Source organism: Bactrocera dorsalis, chromosome 3, assembly GCF_023373825.1.
Source record: "Bactrocera dorsalis isolate Fly_Bdor chromosome 3, ASM2337382v1, whole genome shotgun sequence".
Taxonomy (NCBI): domain Eukaryota; kingdom Metazoa; phylum Arthropoda; class Insecta; order Diptera; family Tephritidae; genus Bactrocera; species Bactrocera dorsalis.
Genome location: NC_064305.1, coordinates 66,915,905 through 66,927,254, shown reverse-complemented (window position 1 = coordinate 66,927,254; position 11,350 = coordinate 66,915,905). Strand labels below are relative to the sequence as shown.

Sequence of the window (11,350 nt, the reverse complement as noted above, 5' to 3'; positions counted from 1 at the left end):
TCCATATAACCACTCGTTGGAAGCAATATGATATAGTGGACCGATAACGGCAGATCCCATAAATGATCATCTTCTTCGAGGGAAGAAAACGTCTGCAAAATTTCAAATTGATATCTCAAAAACTGAGAGACTTTATATGACTGAGACTTTTTATTTCGGCGATCTAACCCTGTTTTGATCGGTGTATTTTAGGTTAAGATTATCAGCATTGGAGCAACTCCCAACAGCGGCGTTGCTCCGCATCCTCCTAATCCGTGCTGGTATTGAGTAGAATCAGGGCTCGGAAGAATTTTTCTGTTGCGTTTCCGCTAGAAGAGCGTAGATCACAAGTTACGTGGCTGCCAACGCACTACTGCAACACTAGCTTCTACAACTCCATTCGAGTGGTCAACAAAGAACCTTTACGGTCCCCAGGAGCTTAAACAGACAACTTGACTCTAAATCTCCCCATCAACATAATATGGGTAAATAGGTGTGAACAAGCTTTGGGCTACTGTCGGGGCTTTGTCTAATCCGAGGAGACATTCAATTCTCTCCTCCACCCGACGGGAAGGTGCGGAGTGTCATCAACATGGCTAATCCTTCAAAATTAATTTTCCTAGATAGTCTAAAGTCCTAAACCTGTCGTTGACTACTCTTCAAATATCCGATGTGTGCAAAATCGGAAGAGTGATGACACTACCGAAAGATGGGAAATCCGTCAACGTAGGGTAGTCTTATCGCCGGATAACTCTGCTATCCCCAGTTTTAAAAACCTTTGAGGCCATGTTTCTTCCGACGTTCACTCACCACCTGAGTCTAGCAGATCATCAACATGGCTTCCGTGCACATTTAGTGTCATTAATGCCTATATAGTTCATGACCTAAATCGAAAGTCACCCGTTAGGAGGACTATCATTATAGCGTCGGACTTGCCAAAAGCTTTTGACACAGCCAACCGTACAACTTTACATTATAATCGATGACAACAAAATTCCGACCGTTAATAATCCTAAAATTTCGGTGTAACATTCGACAGCCTGTGCTCCATCACTCCTCATACGACCGCAATAACTGCCAAGTGCTAGACCGCAGCCTAAGGGGAAAAGACAAAGGGAAGTTGCTGGCAACATAGAAAATGATCGACTTTCCAGTTTTAGTCAGATGTGTCAGAATACTACACACCGAACTGTAATATAATATATGTACTTGTAGAGTACATAGACCCGCATGCTTCAGAACTTTTGACAATATTCAAGAGATGTTATAGAATAAAATAAGACAAGCCGTGAAGCCATGTAATCCTTTAAATGTTAGCAAGATAAAGCTAGTATTGTTCAATCATAGAACTCCAAAGCCTGGTTAAGAATAGGGTAGAGAACATGCTACTTGGGACTAATTTTAGGCAGAAAGCTTTCATGGAGACCAAACTTAGAAGCTAGGGTAAAGAAAGCAGCTACAGCACTACATACCTGTGACCCCACATAGCATTAATGGAAAAGAAATACGCGGTAAGGCGTATGGAAAGCAAATCTCAGACAAAGAGCAACTAGCATATGCCTCAGTGGAGCTCTTAGAACAAGACCAAGAGCGGCATCAGACGTCATTTTACATTTGTATAGGAGAAGAATCCCAACATCGGTTGAGGGTTTCTTGACGACATTTCGGAGGTTGCACAGATAAAACTTTTTGTACCGATAAGCTGCATCAAAAGCACTAGATGGTTCAGAGTGGAGACAAAGAGTGAGGGTATTTTAATAATGGGGGTTTCACAATGCACCTCTTTAAAACCAAGATGCGTCGTCAGACAGCCACACTACCTAACTACCTACTTTGGCGTAAATTATGCCACAAGGGTCCTCTAATAACAATATCTAATTATACAGATCGCACCACGTCTATTATAACTTCTAAAAAATATAAAAAAGAGCAGCGTGGCTAAAATGCAATAGATCCGGTCTTCTCATATTTCTGAGTCAGCAGACGAACTCAAGTAACGATTAGTTCAAAGGCCTCTAACTGCTGGAAACAGATATCCAAAAGTATATCAGCTTTGCTTTCAAAGGATAGATTTCGACCTAATCGAAAGTGGAATTCACAAAGCATCGTTTGATGGAATGTACGTAGCATAAGCCATCAAGTGATATGGTGATACTTCGGCATGCTTTTCGTCGAGGGACTCTATTGAGCAGATATCTGCTTCTGAGGGATATATTTTTTATAAGTCTCCTCCAACATTTATTTAAAGAGTACTTCGACAAAGAAATTAAAAATGTACTCCAGTTATGAAATGTTTCTGCTTATATTGCACACGACACATCACCCCCTAAACCAGACTAGCATATACATAAATGCCGGTCGCTGTTAACTCCAACAGCTGACGTCAGTTTGCCATAGCAACACACCTACGACGACGTAAACAAATCAACAAATGCAAGGCAATTTTCACAAGCTCAACGCTTCCACTCGGACAGCTGTGACAGTTCACAACGCGTTATGCAAAGCCAGTCAAGCGCGTCATGTCGCTCTTCAACGTTTGCAACTGGTGGCACACCCAGTGCTCCGATCTGGAGGAGAACTACGACGTGGCCAGTTTGCTGTGCGCCCGCTTCGGACTCGATGACAATGAAAAAGATTATGTGGTAGTCGGCTCGCATAGCGGCAATTTGAGCATTTTCAATCCGCGTCTGGAACAAAATCGACACATCGAAGATGGCAATGCCTTTCGGCCGACCGATTTGTTGCTGGAAGTGAACCTAAAACAGCCCATATTGGGCATATATGCGGGACGCTTCAGTGGGTAGGTGTCGTCACATTGAACAGTTGCTTGAGTTTATGAATTTTTATGCGTTCTCTTAATTATACAGTGGTCAAATGGCTGATGAGAAGCAGAATCAACTGGCCGTGCTGCATCCGCGTTCGGTGGTCATTTACAAGCTAAACGCGATTGGCGGCGTTGCTGAGCATGGCGCGCAATTGCGTCTACAATCCCTAGCCGACTATAAGCTGAAGCGTGGCGCTTTAGCTTTAACCAAAGGCTCGTTTGGGCGCGTCAAAGGACGTGAGTTCTTCTGCATTACACACTTGGATGGCACATTGACCTTTCACGAACAGGATGGCATTTTGTATGAGTGTCAATTGCCGGGCAATCGTGCATTGCCAGTACCGGTGGTCTATTGCGAACGGACCGACAGTTTCTTACGTTTTACAGCCGGTTGGAATTTAGAGTGCTTTACGTAAGTATAACTGTATATGGTATTTGAGATAAGTTTTTGTATTTTTTTTTAATCTCATTCCACAGCTATCAAGATCTGTCCCACTCTTCGCTTAATCGTGCCGAGTTCAAGCCGTCATGGTCGGTGTGTATTGGTGAGGGGATTGTGGATATGTGTGTGGTACAGGCGAAGTCGTAAGTAATTGTAACTGCGTTCTATATTTAACTAGATAATTTTGTAATTCTATATTTCTAATTTAAAAGCAACTCCGCTACGATTATGGTTTTAGGCGAGCGCAATTTTATTTCTTTAACCGATGATGGTCTTGTGGACTTCATACTGAAGTTGGATTATACACCAAGTTGCTTTTACTCGTTTGTGGTCGGCTATTACTGGGGTAATATACTATTTTGAAATTGATTTAACTTTTTCCAAGACTCTAGTGTATGATAACATGTCACGCTTGAAATAGTGAAGAAAATTGTAGCTTGTTTCCATGTTGGATAGATTTTAGGACTAATTAGGATGCATAAAACCTCAGTTTACCGAGTTGCTGATGAGTGTTCTCAGAGAGTAGAAGTGCAAGTCGAGTAGAAAATCGTTCGGATGCCTGTTGTGATTGCAGCTTCTCGATGTCGAACCTTCCAAGTGCTTGTTGAAATGCGTCTTTTGCTGCACAGAGGCGGGTGCGTATCTTGGCTACAACAATTAGTGGTTCGATTCAATGTTAGAACCTCAGAGCGTACGCAAAACACTGGAGACGTGTCTTCCGTCTATCACAACAAAATCAATTTAGTTAATGGCTTTTCGATCCGGAGACAAGTGATGAATTTTCCTATGCTGGAATCTAGTACTGCAGATAAAAATATTTCGGGCTCTGGCGAAGTCGATCAGCCTCAACCCATTTGGGGATGTTTCATATTTGAGGCCGAATTTAACGACCGTTGTGCCAAAGATACCTTCGTCGCCAAGCACAATTTTGACATTGTGGCGGGAGCAGCTCTCATAGCATAGAGGACATATTTGGTTGAGGCGTAGGCGCAGATCAGCGATATGTTGAAACACTTTCTTTTGCGGATTGTGACTAGACGTTCATCAACTAGGCTGAATGTTAGGACTCATCGACGGGTCTCTTCCTTCACTAATCCCACACCGAATTTGCAATCCTTTATTTGACCACAGTAGTAAAAGGCACAAAGACCTACTCGTCTCAGCACTTGTACCGGCCATCGCCTTTCTTATACAGCTGGGCAGCGGCACCTTCCCAATTAAAGCACCGGAAATTCCAAGTGCATGTCCTTAAATCGCAATACTTAATACGTTTGCAGTAGCCGTCATCAAAAGGTGGTTCTACCATCCGAGGCTGTTATGTCCTTTTAATTGAGCGTGTTTTTTTTACGTGTCGGTCGCAAACCCTGGGCAGGAATGATACGCCTTCCCACTTTAGCTCGCCTTCAAACAGAGGCTACTGAGAGAATATTTGGACTAAGACTGGAAGTCGTGAACTGCTTGAACCATATGTAAAAGCATCGTTTCTGGTCCCACCCAAGTGAATGGCGATCAGAGAACTTTCCTCACCTGCGTGAACTTCTACGCATGGCTCCTTCCTCCAGAATGTGGCAATGAATGAAACATGGCTCCATCATTTCACTCCGAAGTCCAATCGATAGTCATCCAAATGAACTCTACACGATGAACCCGCTTTAAAGCTTGGAAAAACGCAACAAACGACTGGCGAAGTTGTGGCGTCTGTATTTTGCGATGCACATGGAATAATATTGGCTACCTTGAAAAAGGTAGGAACATCGACAGCGACTATTACATATCACACCATGAATTGGGCTTTGAATTGCTTCCGCATTCGGCGTAAGGTCGCTGTAATCAATGTATTACCCTTGGCGGGAACTATGTTGAATAAAAACTACGAATTTTGCGGTACGTCGGGACTTTCCAATTGACCTGTTGTGAATGTCTTTATATATAGGCTAGCGTTTTATTCAGAGTACCGTATTGACATTACGACCTCTTCGTCGGATTGAATTACTAGCAATATATGACCCAGCACTAAAAATAATTTTAATATTTCTTTTATATTTTATGTTAATTCTTTTTGCTTCAAAGAGCCCGGTGCACGTCTAATCACCGCTATCGCTTCCGACACGGGGAAACTCTTCATTTACGAGGGTGCTAACATCATTTGGGCTGCTCAATACAAAGACGACCCACCGGTCGCAATACAACGTTCCAATTTGTATGGATTACCTGGCGGTATTGTGGCACTCGGTGCCACAGGTCAATTGCGTATTGGCTATCTCGGCTCCGAACCATTTGTCTTCAAGGTGCCATCGGTCACTATGGAAGATCTAAGCTTTACCGAGGCACATAAGGAGCTGCAACAGTTGGAGGAGGAAATCAAAGCGGCGGTCGATGTGACAGACCTGGAAGATATAGACAAACGTGCGGCTGAAGATGTGCGCATACAGTTCACCATCAAAACGGAGACTAGTGAAGATGCAGACGTACTGCTACTGGACGTACCAGCGCATGTAGCAGTTAAGGAGCTGCCCGCCTGTACGGGCATACTAAAGTTGAGATGCAAAATCGATTTAGCTGAGTTACAAGTCGTTTTTAACACAGCCGAGGGTGTACGTTGTAGCCAGGATACGCTTACATATGTGGACATGACGGCCGATCGGGTGGAGACATTAGAATTGGAGTTCTATGTGGACGATCTATTGCATATGCACACGGCGCGTGTAGACGTGGTCGTTTCGTTCATTAGTGTCAAAGTGAGTAACGGTTTTGATTGTAAGTGAATATTTAATTTAAAACTTTAACGCTCTCTTTCTCAGGGCATACCACGCGTCTTGCAGCAGTCCGCCTATTTACCATTGAACATGTTCTATAAAACGCGCCAGCCACAGAAATCCGCTGGCATAAAACTAACCTATAATATTATGTCGAAGTCATTGACACCCAAATTATCCACATTCTTTCCTGAGTTCGTCACTTCGGAAAGCGATTCGCATGCGTTAGGTCTGCTTCTGCTCTGCCCTGGTGATGAGAAATGCGAGGAAGTTGTGACTATTGTTCTAGCGAAGAACTCAAACCGTATAAGGTGAATATGCTCGCTGAATCTTTACGGTCTACATATTTATTCCTTGCTTACGCTCTCTATCTAACAGAATACAATCAGATACTTTGGAAACATTTCCAATGATATTGGAACGTATAATGAGAGTAGCTTTGGAGCATGCTCAAGACTCCATCCCTTTGAAAGGAAAGCGTGTCAAAAATGCCATAAATTCCAAGGTGAAAACACTCATGGCTAATCCAGTGTTACCCATTCATGCAATTTTAAGTAAAATTGATCTGCATCGGGAGACACAAGAGAATATACGCAAGCAAACGGTAATTCTCAACGTATAGTTTTAAGTGTCCGTAAAACGTACCTCCAGCTATTCCTAAGTTTTCTTTATATGGCTTTGTGACTTTCCACTCTACTGTTCCTATTTACAGCTGGAGTTGGATAAACTTTTGCAGCAATTTAAGACTCTGCAACGTAAGCTGCAAGATCAGCCTGAAGATGAGTCGAAAGAAACTTTGGTCATGCAAATAGAGGAGAACTACGATCACTTGATTGCGGAAGGTGATAAGCTAATGGAAATAAGAAAGTTGGAAAAGATGTGAGTACAGAAAGGATCTGTTTTACAAAAAATTGGAACTTTGGTGAATGTAGAGGATCTAAGTATCTTATTACTTCTATGGAAAACGGTGTCATATTCCTCCTCTTGGTCATCTTTATTTCGTTGTTCTTTCTGTTGAGGTTGCGGTTTATTCATTTTGTTCTAGTGGGTCTCCGCTTCAGGCTGCTATCTCCGCACGTTGTAACAGTTACAGTTTATGAACCCCGTGGTTAAGGGAGTCCCGCGAGGGTTGACACAAGTCCTTATGTGAGCTTATGTTCAGAGCCAGGTTCGAGCACGAATCATGAGCTTGTTTCAACTGAACTAGCCATAAAATTGTGGCGACGTGCATTGAACGTACACCTGCCAGGACGGAGGTGAGAACATTATTACCCTGCCAGCGCCATTTCGGAACGATGTCACTCTTACCTACTGAGGTGATATAATATTGCCTTCACCAGCCCTTTGTCAAACTACTCCGTTTCGGGTTTCTAGGCCCCATAATCAGAATCGTACTGACCTCGATTCTGATGGGCGCTTGCCCAGGGTTTCTGTCGACGTCATTGCACGTTTGGTGCTGATCGTTGTATTGTTCCCTCTGTGCTTTGTTGCCTCCGTCTCGTGGGTAGGTTCTCCATCGAAGCAACCCCATTGGGGTTTGTGGACGCTCATTTAAAAGTGGCATCTTTTCGCCTCTTCGCCGGAGGTTCATTGGGCGCATGAGGCGTTTTGGATCAAGCCATACTTTCCCGCAGTTCTTGGTCAGGGCTACGTATTACTATTCGTAGCTAGCCTACTTAGCTTAGGCCGTTCACTATCCGCCTGCTGTGACTCCGGATGTAGCCCGAGCTCAGCCTTACCTAAGCTTACTTTATCTTTAGATTGGATCGCATTCAAAGATATTTTAGTAGTGATATGAAACACGGAAAGCTGGCTCGGCTCTCAGACTTATGAATCCAACCAAACTTTCGCGATTGTAAATATATTTAGAGCAATAGTATGAAAATTGTCTTAATCTGTTGAAATCTTCCTTTGGAAGTCTTGTTTTCTTTACATCTTCATTCCTTATTATTCCCAATTTAAAAATATGGTTTTCTTCCCAGACAACGTTGTGATCTCACTTGCGCAATTTCTGTGGCCACCTCACTCATTGGAGCCCTACGCATGGAGGAGAAATTAGTGAATGTTATTTGTTCTGTACTTTGTACGCCAATCGAGGATTGGACGGAGCTGGTAAGTTAATCGGGATATATAATATCTTAACCTTAAAAAACCTTTCATACTTTCTATGTAACCGTTTTCCTTTGTAAGAGTTGGGAGGAATCAATGTCACCCGGCATCGATATGCTCTATCATTATGGTCCCCTGAATCGTGTGAAGAATAGCGAGGGTATAAATGCTATCGAAACCAATGTGACGCATGAAAATTTCGATTATAATCGATTTAGACGTCATATACTCTCCATATTGGAACGCATACAACGCATTGCTAGTGCAGAAGAGGCGACTGTCGAGGAAACCGCGACAGCTGCCGCAGATGAGCGAGCGCAGTCGAATGGAGTCGATATCAGTGGACTTAATGAATTGCTTGAAGTTCTGCCCAGTGAACAGGGTTTAGCTAAAATCCGCATGGTAAGACGAAGTACACTGGAGGCGGTAGAGGATGATGAAGAAGAAGATGAGGATGATTTACGTAAAGTTGGCTATAAAAAGGAGTATGGTAATCAACAGAATAAGTCGGGTGAGAACTCGGATTGGGTGAATGAGGATTATGAGTTGCCGACGTCGGAAGAGTTATTCAGTGATTTGGGTATTTGGTGGTAGAGTTTACGACAACATTATTTTTGTTTTTACGTGGAGAGTTTGATGAGTCAGTGTAAATTAAAAAGTTACATATAATAAAGAAATATTGCTGATATTGGTAGTCTTTCGGGCTAGCAAGAACTTATACCGCATAAGACAGGCTAGTGGGTACTACAAACTTGAACAAGGTGACGAGCTGTGTCAATTTAGTCATGTCCGCCTGTCTGCCCTTCCTTCTGTCTATATACATGCGAACTAGTCGCTCAGTTTTTGAGATGTCGGTCTGAAGTCCTTTTATCACCAAGAATCTGCTCATTTGTTGGAACGGACGTTATCGGACCACTATAGTGGCAATTAACCGATCGGTTACCAAGTGCTTGTATGAAAAACATTTTCATTGGATTCATGAGATGTCTTCACGATATTTGGCATAGAATATTCTCAAAAGTTACGCTGCAATCTCCAAAGACTCTGTTCAGATCGAGTCGCTACAACATATAGCTGTCATGAAGCTGACCGATCAGAGTTCTTGTAATGAATCTTTTTGTATTTGTATAGCTTCGGTTGGAAATTATTGCTTTTTCTTGTCTTAATTTATAATACGTTCACGGCGTAAAGTTAAAAAATTTATCTAACGCAAGTAGTCGAAGTTGTTTGAAGGAAGACAAGTTAGATCCTTGGAACTTTCGTCTCTTCCGTCTCACTCATTTGCTACCTAAAAGCGCAATAGACCTTAGGTCGTGGTGCAAGGTTAAAATTTCTACATATGTATGCACTATCTGGAATAGATTTAAAACATATTGCAAGATTTGCGTTACGTTCTAGGCTCTGAGTCGAAACTTTAAGTAGATCCACAGTTGTTTTTGGCTTGGCGAAGGTCTTTACAAACCTATTCAAGCATAATCGTCATCCTGGCAACAGACATAGATTTATACGTAACATAACCATGATAGTTTAGTAGATTAATAAGGTCTACACTGGTAAGAATTTGCGATCCGATTGAGTGTGCACTGAAAGATTTTTTTCCGGCGAGCGAGGGATCGAAAGGGGCAACTGATGAAAATATCAGAAAAGTGAAGGATATGGTACTTTGAAATCGTCAGGCAAGTGGAAAAGAGATGGCAAGAGAGATCGAAATCTCTCGCGATTCCGTTCGACTGATTTTGGTGGTTATTGTGGGTATGAGATATGTTCTTGATCGACTCGTCTCTATAAAGTTGAATTATTTTCAAAAAGAGTACCGTAAACAGGTCTCTTTGGACATGCTTGATTGTGTGAATTTCGATCCCACATTCATGGAGAGCATTATAACTGCCGATGAGATATGGATTTATCGGAATGGAGGGGAAAAACAACACCACGCCATTGCTTTTTTCGATATTCGTGGTTTGGTGCATCATGAGTTTCTTACAGAGGGACAGACGGTCAATAAGAAGTTCTATTTGAGAGATGTTTGCGTGAGAACGTCCGTCAGAACGGTCGGAATTGTTGAAGAACAATTCATGGATTTTACACGATGATAATGCACCATCGCTTCGAGCCATGATTGTGACCGAATTTAAAGCCGAAAACTCAATGAATACCATCGATTAATCACCGTATTCATTTTGAGAGATTTGACTTCGTGTGATTTTTTCTTGTTCTCCAAGTTGAAATAGTCGCTGGGTGGAATCCGTTTTCAGTAGGTCGAAGAGATAAAACGAAATTCGCTAAAGGAGTGTTTTGAGTTCACACCCGCTCACATTATTGATGGAAAAAGTTCGTTCTTTTAAAATATCACTGACTTATAACACTTCCCCGTTTTTACTACTATCAGATATATAATAATCAGAAATTGTAATCCAGCTTTCAATAAATAATACTTAATTATTTTGCTTTTTGTTTTCAAGTGTACTTTTCAAAAGTAATTATTTATTTACATACATACAAACGTACGTATTTCTGATCATACGTCTACTTTTGTAATTAAATGTACATGCATTCTTTAATAAATCCTCATCTAATTGCTAATCAGTAGAATAGGTTTCAACCAAAAAAAAAGCAAAAAATGCCACAAGCAAGTAGGTTTAAAGCGAGCCGCGTGCATCAACCCTCTGATCCGGTATTGTATTCACACAATGAGCAATAAACAATATTTATTAGATCCACAATTTAATAAAATTGTATTTTGAATTTTTATAAATTTGAGAATTTATAAAATTTTAATATTTGTTAAGCCAATTAAATATTATTATTCACGAAACTGGTCCAGTACCTTTTTTTGAAAAAGATGCCTAGCTTTATTTAAAACGCTTCTACTTTATTCTTTTAATAACGTGTGATCCAAGTAGAGGTACTTTTTTCAATAGCCTTTTTTTGAGAGATCATGTCTGAGTCGTCTCAAGCTGTCATGTTATTTTTGTTCACTATTGTTTGGCATTTCATCATGGAAAGACTTACGCCTGAACAACGTTTACAAATCGTTCAACTTTATTACGAAAATTTACGTTCTGTAAAGAATATGCTTCACGCGCTTCACTCAACTTTTGGTCCACATAATCGGCCTACTGAGCGAACTATCCGCGACACTATTACCCATCTAGAGACCCAGCATTCATTATTGATTAATATTCGACTAAAAAGATCATGCAGTGAAGAAAATATAGCAGCCGTAGCTGAGAGTGTTGG

General features: G+C 41.5%; 1 protein-coding gene across 1 annotated transcript; it reads left to right on the top strand.

Moving 5' to 3' along the window:
• The first annotated feature begins 2,426 nt into the window (after positions 1-2,426).
• On the top strand, positions 2,427-8,798 carry LOC105228983 (protein PTHB1). The gene is made up of 10 exons (XM_011209024.4): positions 2,427-2,779; positions 2,847-3,215; positions 3,281-3,388; positions 3,458-3,591; positions 5,316-5,983; positions 6,047-6,312; positions 6,380-6,605; positions 6,714-6,880; positions 7,984-8,113; positions 8,192-8,798. The coding sequence occupies exons 1-10, from the start codon at positions 2,499-2,501 to the stop codon at positions 8,702-8,704; spliced, it is 2,862 nt and encodes a 953-aa protein (XP_011207326.2). The 5' UTR covers positions 2,427-2,498; the 3' UTR covers positions 8,705-8,798.
• Positions 8,799-11,350: the final 2,552 nt, after the last annotated feature.

What these genes read in the sequence shown, in the direction of transcription:
- LOC105228983 (XM_011209024.4), top strand. Translation starts at nt 2,499, where the DNA reads ATGTCGCTCTTCAACGTTTGCAACTGGTGGCACACCCAGTGCTCCGAT. An exon ending in TATGCGGGACGCTTCAGTGG is followed by an intron (nt 2,780 to 2,846) that starts GTAGGTGTCGTC and finishes TTAATTATACAG; the next exon opens with TGGTCAAATGGCTGATGAGA. An exon ending in TCGAGGATTGGACGGAGCTG is followed by an intron (nt 8,114 to 8,191) that starts GTAAGTTAATCG and finishes TTCCTTTGTAAG; the next exon opens with AGTTGGGAGGAATCAATGTC.